Raw genomic sequence first — 19,025 nt, 5'->3', positions numbered from 1 at the left:
AATGCCAATACTAAAGTTAGTTTTTCACATATCCCCGTGACCCAAATTTTGTTTACTTTATGGCGTGGAATCTGTCAGTATAAAAAATTTATCTTTTCAACCGAAACTGAATTAAAAATGCATCTATAATATTTCTACTATCATTTAGACGTGTTACTTTCTTGAAATACGCTGGTTCTGGTGAAAATTTTAATCAGTCTTGCTGCTAATAAAGTTACAGAAATCACGAGAAATAGGAAGCTTTAGCCGAAGTTTCGTAACTTCAACTCGTCATGATAATTTAACTTTGGAAGTGCAAAATAAACATGATCCAACAAATGTTCAATCTGATAATAATTTATTATTATGCAAACACAGCAAAGCCAAAAAGAAGACAATACACAATTGATGTTAACATGTACTGGCTCTCGCTTCCCATTTCATCTGAATTCACACTTCACAAGGTCGGAATGATATTTTAGGTCGGAAGAATTCTGGTGGCGAAGCATTTCCAGTTGCCTTGGGAATGGACCGTCGGGGAAGATGAAAGGTCCCATTCTGGAGAAAATCGGTTGAAGATAGACCAAACGGCAGGGGATACATATTAGGTAAGTAAAGATGTGGGTAACTTAGAAAAGACACATTGTACAAATTATTCTGATGGTCTTTCCGACCATAAACATCTGGCCGCATCATTTTCATCATTGGTCCGTCTACCGGATCTGATTCTGTTTCATGTTCATGTTTGGATTTCTTGCTTCTGTGCGGAACTAGAATGTCATTCACTGTTTCTTTATCTGCCTCGTTTTTACCCACATGTTTCAGTTCTGAAAAATAATAATAATAATAATAATAATAATAATGCATGGATTAAGTGATACAATGCGCTAATAATGGAGGAGATATCTGCACCTTTAAATGTAACATGTTTTCAGTTAATCTGGACTGTAAAATATTTATGACTTCAGTCCCTAGGATTCATGGACGGTCGACAGATTGCTCAAAGACTGCCGCACCCTCATGGATCAAACAAACTAATTAATTTGTTATTAGAATCAGGTAATCAAATCTCAGCCTTACGCGAGCCCTTTATTGTGTGTGTGTGTGTGTGTGTGTGTGTGTGTTAATCCTAATGACGCATCTCCACTTTAAAATGTTAATTTAATACACGCTGTATGTAATTTGTATTTACGTACTGGTACAAGTATGGACCTCTTTTAAGCTTAATAATTGCGTATGTGTTCTTTTTATTTTCTCTAGATCATGTTAGTGTTAGTTTATCTATGTAGCATGTACTGTAAAAGTGACTATTACGATGAAACACATTGACTATTGTCTTCTTTAAATACCGGAACTCCTTTTTCTTAGTCATACATTAAAGACTCCGTTTTCTCAGTCATAAAATGGAGGAGAAGATATGATTATATTTTCTCCCCTACTCTCCATTCTTAGAATATTTTTGTTCATCATCATCATCATCATCATCATCATCAATTTAATTATTTGTTTTAAATTTTATTTACGTAAGTGAAAAAGAGGTTATTTATTGATAAAGAATGATGTGAGCAGATTAAAATTATCTTGGATAAATACTGATCAGGACAATGTTGAAACCAGAACTAGCCCGGCTGATGATGCCTAGCCCAGCTGATGATGGCTAGCCCGGCTGATGATGCCTAGCCCGGCTGATGATGCCTATAGTCCGGCTGATGATACCTAGCCGGGCTGATGATGCCGATGATAAATAAATACTGTGGGGTTTTTCTCACATGACGGCAAATATGACACTAGCATCAATATTCACTATGACTATTGCCCATGAGCTGGTGCTATTTCTGCCATCAGTGTGGTTGAATAACGTCGTTCAGTTTTAAATAACAACTAAAATTTAAGCTGTTTTAAAAAGGCAAAGTCATGTGCTGCAGAACACCGAATACAGTGGATATTTAGTATATACAACAAATGTCTAAATGACCGAAATGAAATGTCGCTTAAGAGATGTATTTACATCCGTGATTATTTAAAAATGGAATCTAATGTTTCCGATTCAAGTTGTACTACTTTGTAATATTTTAAGACCAGCATCTAAATAGGAGAAACAAAATCTATTAAAGAGATGTTGTTTTTTTCTTCTATTATTTAAGTGGTGGCAAATGCAGATACATATGTTAAAAAATGCCAAAATTGATCGGATTTTAAAAAAAGTGAAATATCGGTAAAGATCGATTGTATTGCGTAAAATGATCTAGCGTGACACCCATATAATGCTAATCGTTATTTACAGGCAGTTAAAATTACTTTTATTGTGTTTGCAGAAGAGTGATGCAAGTTTTTAACAGCGTGTAAATACTGTAAGGAAGTAGAGGCTATTTGACTATTTTGATGCATTGTTACGTAAGGTTTTCTTTCCATCGTTTAATTGACACGAACGGCTGCGTTATTGCTCGAACTAGACAAACCTTTTTACGCATTATCACAAACGTCGAAGCAAACTAAGGAGAAATTAAGACACTCTGACTAAGATAATGTGCGCGGATCAGAAAACCGAGAAAGATGCCATTTTTACTTACACTTGAAAAAATGTAGTACTTGTAGGGTCAGGAATAAACAAGCAGATGAAAAAACTAACGATAGCCTGGTATTGAAAGACAACGACATATAAATAGAAACAACAGCTGTCAAAGAGAAACAAAATGCATAGCTATTTCTTTAAACTCTTGTTGTTTCAATTACTTTTAAATGTCATGATAATTATCTCAAAACTCTAAAATTTACTTTACTGACAAGATGGCCCATTATCATTTCAATTATGTCTAAAAATGATCATACAAATTTAGCTCAAACTATGGTTATAGAACCCCATATTACCCAGCCAAATCGAGACATTTTCCGATTAATTTAATCATTTTCTCTGATAGAGAATTCCCTAACCCGCCAAGATCGAATTCTTGTATATATCTTGCCGAAACGCTTTCGACATGTCAATATTCTCACTATGCATGATAACTGAAGAAGAGCCAGGGTATTTTATCCCTTTTCTACCCTAAGTGAATCACAGTTAATTATTGGACAGTTAGACGGCAGAGTTTGCCTGCAGATTTCCTTCCTAAAGAAGCCACCCATTGGAAAATAAGGAAATAAAACTTTTCTTAATTACGCAGGCTTATATATCAGTTTATCATCCTGTTATTATATCACAATATCCATATGTTATTATGTCAATATGTCCCTTTTTGCTATTATCTCAAACATGCCCATCTTGTTATTATACAAACATATCTATCTTGCTATTATATCAACATATACATTGTGACACAACTCCGTCAAATTAACAGTTGGCCAGAAACATGTCGCCAAGAGTGAACGTATTTTATACCCAATGAGCTATACTGACGATGTTATTTTAAGGAAGAACGCTTGTTCCTACAAGATACACGTACTGCTTGGAAAGTAAGCTGTCATATACACATGTTATGAGAATATAGAGCAGCCAGTCAGACAGACAGAATTGGAGAGTGCAGGCAGTCAGGAGGATGTGTGACCCCGTAGCCCTCGCCGAGCGTTCCGGCCGGTGAAGGGTTGGTCCAAACTGCAGGATGGGCGTGTGTGACCCCAAAAGACCTCTAGAGAAAACTAGGAATTATAAGCAGGAAGCAATGAACTGAAACATTAAATAGTGCTGAAATGTTCACACACACACACACACACACACATATATATATATATATATATATATATATATAACACTGCAGAATGTGAATCTCACTGCACGATATTTTTAGTTTCTGTGGCGTTTGGATTATAATTATAATGTACTCAAATTCATTAAAAGGCGCACCATTACACGATTTGCCAACAACCCAATTAGATGATTGCTAAATAAAAGAGGACTTCCAACTGCACTGATGGTAAAGACGTCATACTATTTAACTTAAACAGGTGAACTAATTTTATTGGTTTAATAAAGCAGTATAAAGTACATGAGAACTGTGTGTTATATTTCATTCATTAAGATCCTCGACCATAAAAAGAAACTGAAGACGAGAGACATCGTTTTTTAATTTATTTGAAAAACTGGGCTGTAATATGTTAAACATGCTCATCCCACTTATGTTTTATACTTATATATACTTATCCATATATTTATCCCAAAATGTGCTTTCAGATTTTTTCAAATTGAAAAAAAAAGAGCTTATATAAAGTTAATATCACTTTACAGTCTTCGTAGCTCTTAAATGACCTTCAGTGCCGCTCCGACAGGAAATAAAAATACACAAAGAGAAAATCGGGAAAGAGTCTATCTTTTACCCCCAAGGACAAGCACCGCACCTGTATTAAATAAGTAAATTTACATAAAAATGTTACCCCCCCCCAAAAAAAAAAACAAAATTGTTTGAACTTTGTATAATTACTTTCCGTTTGATGTTTCTTTTTTTAATTTTTTCTTTTTTCCTTCCAAGTTTGTTGCCCAATAGATGGTATTTGATGTATTTTTGTGTTGTTGAAGGTCGCCCTTGTTAACATTTTGACCTTGTTTATAACTTATTTTGTATTTTCTTGTTATTTAATTAAAAATTTACCTTAAATTAAAACGAATATGTTTTAAGCGTGTGTGTAGCTAAAAACGTCAAACGAAATCAATTTTAAACCCAAGATATTTCCTGAAGATGTAACAGGATGTCAGTTTTATTAGATACATATTGAAATGAAAGGAAACGCAAGTTTCATGCAAAGAATCTAGTTTTGGTTTTGATATCTTTAACAAAATTAAATCTGATATATTTATTGCTGTTAGATTTTTTTAAACACTATTATTTGGACTAGCGAATAGAAAATGCAACTATTTCAGAAATTCGAGTTTTTATAGAAAAAGGTTAAAATGTTTATTAGGGATGATATTTTCCCAGCTTAAAGGCTGCGTGTTCAACTCATTCGTTCCTTACTCTCACTATCGCATGTTTCCCTGATTTTTCGTACGTATACACGTACCAGTTAAATAAATAATTTGGTCATATTCATCACTATCACAATTATTGGATGACCATGTTTATTTGTTACATCCTATTTCATATCCGACCCGAACTAGACAGGTTCCCTGTTTTGGTAATTAATTTCAGTTTGCAAGGCTTGTTAGAATTAACAAGGCTAGTTAGAATTAACTAGACTTGCTAGAATTAACAAACCTTGTTAGCATTAGCTAGGCTTATAAGAAGTTGACGAAATAAATCTTACCTCGCACTAAATCCTTTGACGGTATTGTGTCCTTGCCGGATTTATCTGTGTCGACTCCATGTTTCTTATTTGCCTGAGAGTTGTTATCTGACGGATTTGTTTCCGCAGCTGTACTCATGGGCTGAACCAGCTTTGGATATGACAATCCTGGAATGGACAAGGGGAAGAAAGTGGCTGGATAATGGCGCTGGTATAACTGCTGCCAACCGTGTGCAGTCATGGACGGGTATCCATATTGATTTCCATTACTTGCTCCAAGCCCCTCGTCAAAAGCATCAGCATTCCTCAAAATTCTGTTAATGGAACTTATGCTTGGAAGAGATTGTTCATCGCAAATCCTCTGGGTCAGAAGATGGTCCCTTATTTCCCATGCAAAAACTGATGGGTTTTCCTTCTTCAATTGTAGTATTTTCCTTACTACCAGAGGAGTTGCGACTTGCTGAAAAGTATTACAGCCATAAGTAAACAAAACTATCAAGCTTTACTCCCAATAAGATAATTGTTAATCATACGAGTGAAGCACATTTTGGCACAAAAAATATTTTATTGCATGCGTACTGGTAAAGGACATGTACCCATAATAAATGTTGACATGAAAGAAAAGACATTAAATAATTTTATATAAATTTCTATTATACAATATTTTGTTGTGTTCTGCGTTTAGTCCGTATGTTATGAAAATGTCAATGGATCAAGAAATGAGTTAACCTAAAATATAGCCTACAAGATTTATATGGTATCTTTTAATACTATGCTAAAAGACAAGGTCTAATTATTTGGCAGATACACACTTGTCAGTTAGTAGAAAATAATTCTATATTAAACGGTTTATATTTTCCTTTTAATTTTTGTCTTGTCAATATTCATAAAGAATGCACATGCAGTTTCACATGTAGTATATAATTATGTCGAGATAGTAATTTATATAAATTACTATAGGATAATTTCTTTAAGGTAATTTTTATATAATCATTTAGTTCTATATATTCAATTAAATATTTTATTGCAGAAATTCTAACACAGTCACGTCGGATTACCTTTGGTTTATTTCCCCCGATGGATCCCGGCTTAATCGAGCCTGTTTCGTAGTACCGTGTCAGAATCTTGCTGACACAACCGTGGGACACGAGTAACTGGCGGGAAATGTCACATGGCCTGACTCCCATATGGGCGAGCTCCACAATCCGTCTTCGGACATGATCGGGGAGGGGTCGTCCGTTCACAAAGACACCTCCTAGCTGATTGACACCAGTCTGCCCTGGAAGAAAAAAAAGTCTATATTTATTTATTTATCTATTCCTGAGTATGTATACGAATAGCTAAGCAATGATACATACTAGATTGTTTATTTAGTTTAAATTCGCTAGTTACATGCGAATATATATCACAACATAAAAAAGCAAACACATAGAAGACAAAACAAAAACAATTGTAACTCACGTGGAAAAATATTTACTTAATTTTTATATTTATATTATCAGGTGATACATTTGCATGATCTCGTGATTTATTTCTTATGGTTAAGATTAAATCAGTAAAATAATATTCGACAATGCATTACATCTCTCCCTCACACACACACACACACACACACACACACACACACACACACAAACACAATACATGTACAGCTGCAATATATTAAATTGAGTATATAACCAATCAAATTGTTTGCAAACGTATGTGTTTTCCATCAATGTACCTTGGATGATGGCTGCCAGTTTAATTTTAAGACTACTTTCGAAGTACGGTATTCCTCAAACGAAATGATCATTATTTGTGCAAGACAAATACATCGATAGAATCATTCTTCCTTGAGTAAGGAAAACTTCTGTTACAAAGACATATATATTCATGATGATGCAGTTTATTTCATGATATTTTAAAATTCAGTTAAACATAAAATTTCATAAGTACTTGATTATAAAGTGTATAATGTTTTTTTTTCTTCAATTCAACTTTTTTCTTTTCTTGCAAAGATGTAGATTCAGACATATCCATAAAATAAACAGAATATTGTGTTGTAAAATAGTCCTTAGGTATTATGATTGCAATATATAATATATTGCCTTGCCACTGATTTCTTCATTCTTGTTTGTCATTTCCAAAAGACAAATGTTTATTCATTCATTTACTTATTTATTTTTGCTGCTATGCAGACTCCCTTCAAGTTAACGATCAATCAACAAGAAATAGGTAATACTGATTACTCGATAGCATCTTGCAAAATCATAAAATACCAGATAATGATATGATGTTCAAGAAAAATAGAAAAATCACTTAAAGATAAGTTTTCTTTTATTTGATTACGACTATCTATTGTAATTAAATATATTCCACCATACATGTTAAAACAATGTATACAAACAACTGGCATACAAGGAACCACAGACAAGTTTCGTAAATTCTGTTCAGACTTGGATTTGGTTAAGAGAAAATGTATTGCTCTGCACATTTCTCTTTATGGTGTTAGCTTCTAAATCAAGCACTCGTTTTGAACACCGCTGACACGCATAATCGCACATCATCCGTTGCTAGTGTTAATACTAAGACTACAATGACTAACCTAACTGCAGTTGCTACTTCTATTGCTCCTCCTAATACTACTGCTGTTGCTACTACTTCTACTACTGCTTTATTGGTACTTTGCTACTACTACTACTACAAATGCTGCTACTACTACTGCTACTACTAACACTACTACTTGTCTAATACTAACACTGCTTTATTGACACTTTGCTACCACAATTATTACTACTACTACTACTACTATTTCTACTGCCGCTGCTTTGTTGGTTCTTTGCTACTGCTACTGCTACCACGGCTTTATTGGTACTTTGCGACTATTACAATTACTACTGCTTTGTTTTTTGCTGCTATACTACTACTATTACTACTACTGAATTGGTATTTTTTTTAATACTACTACTGCTACTTCTACTACCACTACCACCACTACTACTACTATTACTACTGCTACTACTAACACTACTACTACTACTATTGACACTACTAATACTGCTTCTACTACCACCACTGCTTTATTTGTACTTTGCTACTAATATCACCACTGCTTTATTGGTACTTTGCTACTGCTACTACAATTACTACTAATACAACTGCTCTATTAGAACATAACTACTACTACTATTACTTTGATACTGCTAATGCTTTGTTGGTACATTGTTACTACTACTATTACTGCAACTACTGGTGCCTACGACTACTACAACTGCTTTATTGGCACTTTGCTACAAACTAATACTACCACTACTTTATTGGTACTTAGCTACTACTACTACTATCACCACTACTACCACTACTACTACTACCACTAATTTTACTACTACTACTACAACTACTACTGCTACTACTACTACTATCACCACTACTACCACTACTACTACTACCACTAATTTTACTACTACTACTACAACTACTACTGCTACTACTACTACTATCACCACTACTACCACTACTACTACTACCACTAATTTTACTACTACTACTACAACTACTACTGCTACTACTACTACTATCACCACTACTACCACTACTACTACTACCACTACCACTAATTTTACTACTACTATTACTACTACAACTACTACTGGTACTACTACTACTATTACTAATATTACTACTACTACTACTACTGGTACTTCAGTTATTGCTGCGTTAACTTCTAGTTCTACACTACAACCTTTACGACTGATGCTACTAATACAACTATTAGTATTATAACGACTGATACTACAACTACTACTACCTGGACAAAGACAACCACCACCATCACAACGAAGGAAATGATGAAAAGGACAATGATGATGATGACAATGATAACAAGTAAATTTGTTAAAATCATGGAATCTTTAAAAAAATATCAATACATGTCTTTTACTGCTTTGTGTTTTATACAACAAACATGACATGTCCTACTAATATGTCAGTACTACATCAGGTTGTACCACCAAAGCCGTCATGATGCTTTCCATGTCTCGGACATTGTAACGTCTGTATCAGTTTAATGTATTTTTTTTTGTTGTTATGAATTTTTAAAAAATGACGCGTAGATTACTTGGCCGTATCGTGCATATGTTGATACTCAGCTCTTTGTATCGTCACAAAGAACGGTCAAATTAATATACTTCTGTCTCGGGTGTCACCAGTCAATTATCATTATTATCATCAAACCTAGATGACTTTGTACAAAATTGATCATCGATGGAATTTTAAGAATCCCGTAATTAGGTTTGTTTTCGATAGCACGAAATGAGTTAGAACTTATATTGCCTTCTTTTTCCAGCATGGTCTGTAACTCGTATAATCTGGCTCACTAGCGTTATAATGTAATAGTGTAATGGGTGGGAAAGACGGATTCGTCAATCAATTACATTTGAAACATGAGGGTGGTAATATTTATCCATATATATACTGAAATATATATACTGAATATCAAAAGATTTTAAAATATGATTTTAGTATAATAAAAGTCTTGTGAAATAGATACCACAATTGATGTTAAACGTATCTTATGTGAATGATTAGTGATGAATTTCAGTGATATATCTAACATCAATATCTATCAAAACACAACGCACTATTTCGCTATATATGGAGTCAAATTCAATGTACAGAGAAGAGGGTGGGAATCAGAAACATGTTTTTCTATAAATTAAAATTCATACTTTGAACAAGGCCCAATAAAAGTCATCAATAGGGAATCGATGTATATTACAAACAAAAGTCATCAATAGGGAATCCATGTATATTACAAACAAAAGTCATCAATAGGGAATCCATGTATATTACAAACAAAAGTCATCAATAGAGAATCCATGTATATTACAAACAAAAGGTTTAAGTATCAGGAACACTGACCACGGTCAAAATGGTGACGAATTAAATGACCACAGGCAAAATATATAGAGAATATCAGACAAAATAGGACCGATTCTTTTACATGTATATGATGGTTATATGTTTTATAGCCATATCACATTTGCTTTAGCAACCCCAATTTTTAGAGATCCCTAATTAAAGTTGCAAATTTTATCTTCTGCTCGAATGAAAGAATTTCTACAAAGGAAAATTTGTTTTTAATGAATTCCGATGATTCTATTTCAGCGATGAAAATTATCTTATGTTAGTCTTCAACAAATCGTGTCTTGCTTACAACTTCTGTTGTTACTTTATATTGCGGATGCATTAATGGTGTTGAAAATACATTTTTTTAATAAAAAAAAACAAGAAGAAATAAAAGTCGGCAATTGGTGCACTTTATTTAGAAAGCATCATGATAAAAATGAAGTAACCATGGTTCCAATCTGAAATATGTTTGAGTCAATGCAAGTGTCAGAATGATTGAAGATCCGAGTCTTAGGATTAGTAGAATTTGTTTGAATTTAAATCTGGACTTTAATATCTGTCAGAATATTGATAGGTAGTTCGCATTTAATATCAAATCTGGACTTTAATATCTGTCAGAATATTGATGGGTAGTTCGCATTTAATATCAAATCCGGACTTTAGTATCTGTCAGAATATTGATGGTTAGTCCGTATTTTTTAACATCAATCCGGACTGTAATATCTGACAGAACACTGGTGGGTAGGTTGTATTTAATATCAATCCGGACTGTATTATATGTCAGAATATTGACGAGTAGTTCACTTTTAATATCATACCTACCTTTACGATAAATATTTATATTTTGACAAACGTTTCTGTTGTCTGACGATAATCACACACACACACACACACACACACACACACACACACATATATATATATATATATATATATATATATATATATATATATATATATATATATATATATATATATATATATATATATATATATATATATATACCAGTAAGAAAAATATAACTTCATAAAATCACAAATAACGTAGCTACCACCACCACTACTACAGTCGCTGCTACTTCTACTACTCTTCTACCATAATTTCTGCTACTAATAGTAATACTACTACTACTGCTACTTATAATATTAATGCTGCTTTTTTAATTTTTACCCTCTTTACAGATGGTTGACTCAGCTAAACGGTGATACAGATGTATTCATTATCCATTATATCTTTACAGTAGTAGCAACTAATAGAACATTATAATTATTAAAGTTTCCTTCTGATCAAGACAGAATCCATCGATACAGGAAGAGATACGTGTATGGATAAAATGAAAACCTAAGAAAATTTTTAGTTTTACCTGTATGAGGCATCCTTTGATCCTCTCTCCTGCGTTTTATTGTTAACCGGGTGGTGGGAACACTTGGCGACGACGGTGCTGCAATTAATGTAAGTAACCAACAATAATATACAGCCATATTAACTGCCATTTATCTTTTGATTAGAATACGGCAAAAGTACCATACCTTTTCCTGTGGGTTATTTCAAAGTGGATTAAAAGCATGATTTCGCTTTTTCATTCGACACGCTTCCATATTTTTCTTCATGATTTGAGATTCGTAATCTGAGTCGCATATTCGATACCCTTCGGTCCAAACCTTGTCAGCTATCTCGGTGTATTATTGGGAGAGGCATGTTACCCCGTTTGATATAGCCAACACTGTGGTACAAGTGCGCTTAAAAATTAACCTTCATTTAATAGCTCAATTTGTTTCATGAATATATTTAGAAAGTGAGCGTGTCAGACGCAATATAACCGTGAAAAAGTTAATGTGTTTTGAAAGAGTGCAATAATTTTTGTTGTACACACCTCAGAGAGCAGGAAAGATTGACTCATTCACAATGGCAAAATATATCAATTGAAATGCAGACGATGAATGACTGTGCTGAAATATCCATTGCATTCACGGGAGCTTGACATGGTTGGAAATGGAGAATAAATTCAATGACAAATGTCCATAAAGTTGTGTTAGTAAATTATTTTTATTCAAATCGCGTATGCGCATCATGTGATAAATATTACCATTTATAATTACTTAAGAATATGGAAAAATAGAGCACACGCACAATTCTTTACTATCCACAAACAGAGCTGGCATTTCTCTGCATAAACTGTTATATAAGAGCCACAAAAGAGAAGATAAATGTTCTGAAGAGAATTTACCGGCACTATTAATTTCTGCAGGGATGTGGTAGAAATAATGTAATAAAATGCATTTATTATTTATTCCACTCAGACAATATCAGATTATAATTGGAAGAAATTAAGGGTGAGGATATCTTAAGATTATATTTTCACACATTTTTCTCAGTACTGTATACTGAAGATAATACGAACAACTTTACAATTAATATATATATATATATATATATATATATATATATATATATATATATATATATATATATATATATATATATATATATATATATATATATATATATATATATATATATATATATATATATATATATATATATTCTTTAAAATTTTCGTTAGTTTTAGATATTGAGAGTGTACTAAAATATAAAGCACAGCTAAACAGTTGCTCAGAAATCGTTACTGCAAACACTCAGCGAATGGAAGATACATTTTTATAAAATAATTAAAAAAAGCAATTTACATATTTTCATTTTAAAAATTTGACAAACAGGATTTTTATTTAAGCTATCCCAATGTTTTATTTTCATATTCTATCTCAATTTAGCAATGATAAGCCATCTTCTAATTTATTTTAATAAAGAGTTTCCCCACTTTTGAACATTATTTTATTGTAGGTGTTAAAAGAATCTATGTAAAAACAATTAGAACAGACAAAAATATACTTTCTAAATTTTACGATTCATTAGGAAAAAGGACATATTGAGGTTTTTATAATATATTTTTGTTTGATTTTGCTAATCAAAGGTGTAAAGAAAAAGATCAATGGAATCGTACATAGACGCTTTTTGGGGCCAGTAAAACAAAATCCCTCCTTATATAATACTATACATTTTACATTGCGATAATAGCAACAACAACAACAAGAAATAATAATAATAATAATAATAATAATAATAATTAATAATGATAATAATAAATAATGACGACACTACTACTACTAACAATAATAATAATAATAAACCAACAAATCATGTTTTTTTCTCGTCGTTGTAAGAAGTTAAAGGTGTCAAATCGGTAATATAAAGGGCTTATATTAATATCATGCATACAATCTTAAAAGACATGAGTAAAGTTTAATTTAAAGTAAAGAGAACAAATATTAAGATATATTTAAATCGAAAGTAATACCACACCCAAAGATCCTTCGCAGAAAAAGAGAATATTCATGAATTAGGGTTAGCTGTAAATCCTTCTATTCAAAAGTCACTCAAAGTATTTCCGAAATTTTACAAACTGGAAAAACTTCGTATCCAATTTTATAAAGATATTTTGTGTTGTACAGTATTTATTTCGCCTTGTTAATATCAAACAAATCAACACTGCATTCTTACAGAGATGTCAAATACCTTTGTTTCCTCTGTTCACCTCTTGGTCTGCTACACTCCTTCCCTGCAATTGTTCTCTGTAACTAAAAACGAACCACTGGAGGCAAATCAGTCACGGTGGGATGTTTTCAACTTTTGCGTGAAAAGCACGTGGCGTGGTCACACTCGGTAGGATATCACCTGCCCAGTAAAACTTTGAGCTCTCAGCCAATCAGCCACGAGCTGTTGTCCCAATCAGCCACGAACTGTCGTCAATCTTATCCACGGATTGTCGCGCCCGTTTCACTTACTTTCGCAGAATAAACATTATGAATTTTTAACAACGTGTCTGATGCGTAAATCGTCAAATTGGACGAATATTCGAATGAAAAGGAGATTGAATAATGATTTCAGTGATGTATTCAATAAAGACAGATGTTTATGCGACGGATGTGTTTCCAAAGATCCACTGCTACACAATATATGTCCCAAGAAACAATTATTCTTGAAAGATTAGAGCTTCGAGCTGAATCGCTTGTAATGAGAAAGACACCAAATTTCATTTTCTGTGACTCGTTACGTTGACAGAACTGAAATGAAAGCGGCATTTTTTTTTTTTACTGCAAGGTCTTCCTTATACACCAGACACTTAGACAACTTTCATAATACCAAGTGCCGTTAGCACTTTCTTTAAAAATGTGTTTTAGGTTTAATCGTTGGTGTGCGTGACAAGGCGGTTCCCATGTATACTTTATCTTGAGCAGTCATTTCTGTTTCTATTCCAGTGTACACTTAATTGATAGACAATCTATAAAAAAAATCTTCGGGGGAACGAATCTAAGATATTAATTAGCATGCAATATTTGAAACACGAATATTCCATTTCACATAGAAGCAAGAAAACTGCAGTTAAAACTGCTTAAACTCGATCCCACTCTTCTATACGCATATCATACAACTAGTATAAAAATGGTAAAGAAAATCAGTTGGTAGCACTCTGTAACCATATGTATTCAGAGTCTTGATACTGCGTTCTTTTTTTTACAAACAATAATTCCAAACAGTTCAACATACGACTGAGTCAAATGTTAAATTGTTGCACAACAAACCAAAAGCAAATTGGTAGTCCCTTACATCGCTTAGCCAGCCTGAAACAATTTTTTACTCTTGATGCCCCTTTCTTCGCTAGGAAAAAATAATTTTCAGAATATGAAACCCAGAACTGTTTTCGAGCTTAACGATTCTGATGTTTCGAAATTCTAGAGCGAAAATAACACAAAACAAAACCTTTTTATAATTGTACTATTTTCGTTGTTGGTAAATGTTTCTTACTAGAAATAGTTCATGAAGGTGGGAACATTTATTCGCATTCAACACAACCTTGACCGAGAAACATTCAACACAACCTTGACCGAGAAACATTCAACACAACCTTGACCGAGAAACATTCAACACAATCTTGACCAAGAAACATTCAACACAACCTTGACCAAGAAACATTCAACACAACCTTGACCGAGAAACATTCAACACAACCTTGACCGAGAAACATTCAACACAACCTTGACCGAGAAACATTCAACACAACCTTGACCAAGAAACATTCAACACAACCTTGACCGAGAAACATTCAACACAACCTTGACCAAGAAACATTCAACACAACCTTGACCGAGAAACATTTAACACAACCTTGACCAAGAAACATTCAACACAACCTTGACCAAGAAACATTCAACACAACCTTGATCAAGAAACATTCAACACAAACTTGACAGGGAAATATAAGGTAATTGTCTTGCTTCTCACTTACAAAAAGAGAAATAACTAAACCTAGGAAATCTGGAGAATTGTCCAAAAGAAATAAACATGTTTAATTTTTCTATCTTGATGAACATTTATTATAAAATTTGGGAAATCAGTAAAGTACTAGAGCTTTCATTAATTTGTATTCATTATAAAGGGAGAAAATGAAAAAGCAATTAGCAGGAGGTTATTTAGCAGCAGTGGACATTACATTGATGAAGATGGACAACGAGGTACCTTCTGACTATAATGAAAATAAACCAAGGCTACCAGTGATTTGGATTGTCAATCAATTTAAATAAATACCGATTTTATTCAGCCAAATATTTTACATTACATATTAAAGCTGCAAGTGGGATGATGTCACATAGTAAGGACTAAGTTAGGAGCAATTTAGAAATTATCACAAATATTGCTTAACAGATGAGATATTTGTGATAAAAATAAATCAATCACATTATGCAAATCTTATCTTTTGGTATGACCTTTTTTGATTCGCCAAATGTATACATTTGGACAATGAATGAAAGAGTTACGATGATTTTTCATACATGATCGTAAGAAACTCTTCATTGTTCGGGCATGAAAATACAATGTTGGTACATACATTAATTTCTTGTCCCTATAAAATAAATATACAAAAAGTGAAGCTAGTCAACAAAGTATTCGGATTGCTTCTATTACGGCGTGGATTATCTGGATCAACTTCTCGCATTCTTATTTCTTTGCGATTGTTTTCCTCTTCTAATGTACAACGCCAATGGAGAATATATCATTCATTATAGGACTGTTGTCTTACCTCAAGTGACGTTCGAATAGCGTTTTGATTGGCGCAACGTCACTTTGACAAAGGTGCATGATGTAGTCATGTCTATGAATGACATCACAATATTCTGCCTGTATTCCATCATTTTAATTTCATTAGCTATCTAACATATGAACGTTGTAACCTCATTTCTGTGTTCAACCCAAAACATATTGGGTACAAACTAAATATTATTCGCACTCTAAATATGGAATATGGAAGCATTTCAAATGATTTGTAATGTATGATTCGTTCATTTTCTGCTTAATCTCTACCGACCAGACGCCATTTTGTGTACAACCTACGCTTTGTAGCCGGGGATATGAGATCAACATTTTGCGTCTGACACTCAATAAAGCCTCGTATTTTTTTTATTGAATGGTGACGTATATTATTTTAGATTCCGTTTGTCAGGTCATAATTTTTTCGTCTCGGGCCTAAACGGTATTGGAGTTCACCTTTTAACTGCTTTGTCAACCAGTTTTTACAAGTTTGAGTTATCCTTGCCGATATGATATTGTCCGTTTCATGCTTGCAAACATTTATGTTATAATGTTGTAAATATCTGTTTATCGCTTCCTTTAGATGAATCTATCATGGCTGTCTTATTTATGAATTATATATATAAAGATAAAAACAAAACTATAATTTAAAAAATAGGAAGTAATTTGAATTTTGTGCTGAGTGCATATATAACATGAACATTGTTACACACATTTATTATATGTATACGTTTTCATTCATTTCGTTTTTGTGTCAAACTTTTTGGTATGCCTTTATTTTCGGAGATACCTATCTGTGAATGTTTACCTCGCATGATGCCTTGACATAATAGGCTTTCATCGTCATCAGCCCTTACTTAATTTCTATAGAGTGAGAATTGTTACTTACCAAATTGTAGACATCGAGATATTTGTTTTAAATTTAAATTTAGTTTTAGTTGTTGTCTTCTGTTGTGTTTTCCTCTCTCTCTCTCTCTCTCTCTCTCTCTCTCTCTCTCTCTCTCTCTCTCTCTCTCTCTCTCTCTCTATATATATATATATATATATATATATATATATAACTGTATACTGGAATTGTATTATGGCAGAAGAATTTGTTACAGATACAAATATTTGGTATTTATACGATTTTACTTCAGATTTGTATCATTATATTTGAGAAGAAAGCCATCAAATCCAGGAATGTAGGCGGTTTCTTTGCATCTTTCGTGTGTATAAGGACGATTTTTACCAGTCGATACTGTGGGCTATTCCTTAAAGGGGGCATTTTTTTTCCGTCTTTACAGTGATGATCATTTTGTTTCCCAGTTTGAGTTCATGTTGTTTTGAAGATATCTCTATCGGTAAGCCCGTTATGAGGACGCAGGCCACCTTTCTTTATATCACCCTCTCTACTGCGGAAGCCCATACACCTTCTACCTGGTAGCCTTTGATGTCGATAATTACATTTAGCAATATTACCTATTTCCGCGTCCCTGCGGTTTTGCTAGCCTATAATACTTTTAAAGCGGATCCCTATCGCGATAAGTGCAGAAAGAATCTCTGTCGGTCTTAGGCGCTCTTCCATTTTTCACATGCTCAAATCAAAGAGTTAGCTGATTTCCTTTTTGCTATCAGAACCCTTTTTCCCCAAAAGGCTTTAACTTCATTACTGAATTGACTACTGAGCCTTTTCCTTTCATGTTGCAGTCATACAATTCAACACAATTGAGAACGTTTCATGGGGAAAAAAGCAGAAAAGAAAAAGAATAAAAATGTAAGGAAAATATTAAAATATTAAAATAAAGTAAATTGAAACTAACCTTTTTCTACAGTACGCTTGGTCCATGATAAATGAAGACGAACAAAAATGCACTGCAAAATGGCGATGTAGGTGAACCATCAGGCACATAGTTTACATGAAAAATGTATTGCATGCAGTGAGCATTCAATATTCTCTACGCGAACAGGCATTACGTTTCATTCTGGACAGTGACTGTTTCTCTTGTTTGACGCAAATTTCTGACCCTTGGATGGTTATTGTTGTTGTTGTTTTGGGTTAAACGCCATTTTTTTTTCAGTCTATGATAGGCTATACATGGCGACAGTGTAAATGGTAGAGGAAGAACAAGGGAACCACCGATCCACCGGAAGCTCATGGTTAGCTTTCTTACATATCCACATTGGCAGAGGCCGCGACTCGAACCCTTGCGGACAGAGGTGAAATGGCAGTGACTGCTGAAGGCGATGGCTTTAGACCACTTGGTCATCCGGAGCACCTGGCCCATGGATGATCTTTCTTTTGCTGGACAATTATGATAATGGTTGTACGGAAGTTTATTGGGAGAAAAGGGGAAGGTACTTTCATTCTGAGAATCGTCACGCATCAGCCCTGTAAATCGGAGTAGGACTCGATAAGCGCCTTTATATTTTCATGTAAAGACAGAAAGTGTACAGTATGGAACGCTAGAGCTGTCTTAAGATGAGAATTTATATTATGTGATGTGCATTTGTACTTATATGATGTGCAAAGTTCTGTATATGCTGTGCATTTGTACTTATATGATGTGCAAAGTTCTGTATATGATGTGCTTTTGTACTTATACGATGTGCAAAGTTCTGTATATGCTGTGCTTTTGTACTTATACGATGTGCAAAGTTCTGTATATGCTGTGCTTTTGTACTTATATGATGTGCAAAGTTCTGTATATGCCATGCTTTTGTACTTATCTGATGTGCAAACTCCATTATATGCTGTGCTTTTGTACCTATATGATGTGCAAACTTCTTTATATGAAACTTCATTATAATGAGAAGCAAA

The 19,025-nt window shown here is 33.5% G+C and overlaps 1 protein-coding gene across 2 annotated transcripts; it reads right to left on the bottom strand.

The window, feature by feature from the left end:
* Positions 1 to 320: 320 nt before the first annotated feature.
* Positions 321 to 13,723, bottom strand: LOC149787838 (uncharacterized). Of its 2 annotated transcripts, none has more exons than XM_089975676.1 (5): positions 13,655 to 13,723; positions 11,445 to 11,522; positions 6,249 to 6,469; positions 5,212 to 5,650; positions 321 to 806 (listed from the first exon to the last, which is right to left on the bottom strand). In XM_089975676.1, exons 2-5 carry the CDS (start codon positions 11,455 to 11,457, stop codon positions 430 to 432), a joined length of 1,050 nt encoding a protein of 349 aa, XP_089831802.1. In that variant the 5' UTR covers positions 11,458 to 11,522; positions 13,655 to 13,723; the 3' UTR covers positions 321 to 429. The 2 variants fall into 2 exon arrangements, with proteins under 2 accessions (XP_089831802.1, XP_089831803.1); XM_089975677.1 differs by lacking the exon at positions 13,655 to 13,723 and adding an exon at positions 11,611 to 11,662.
* Positions 13,724 to 19,025: the final 5,302 nt, after the last annotated feature.

This window comes from Sinohyriopsis cumingii, chromosome 11, assembly GCF_028554795.1.
Source record: "Sinohyriopsis cumingii isolate HCF-2022 chromosome 11, ASM2855479v2, whole genome shotgun sequence".
Taxonomy (NCBI): domain Eukaryota; kingdom Metazoa; phylum Mollusca; class Bivalvia; order Unionida; family Unionidae; genus Sinohyriopsis; species Sinohyriopsis cumingii.
This window is presented reverse-complemented; position numbering and strand designations above follow the sequence as displayed.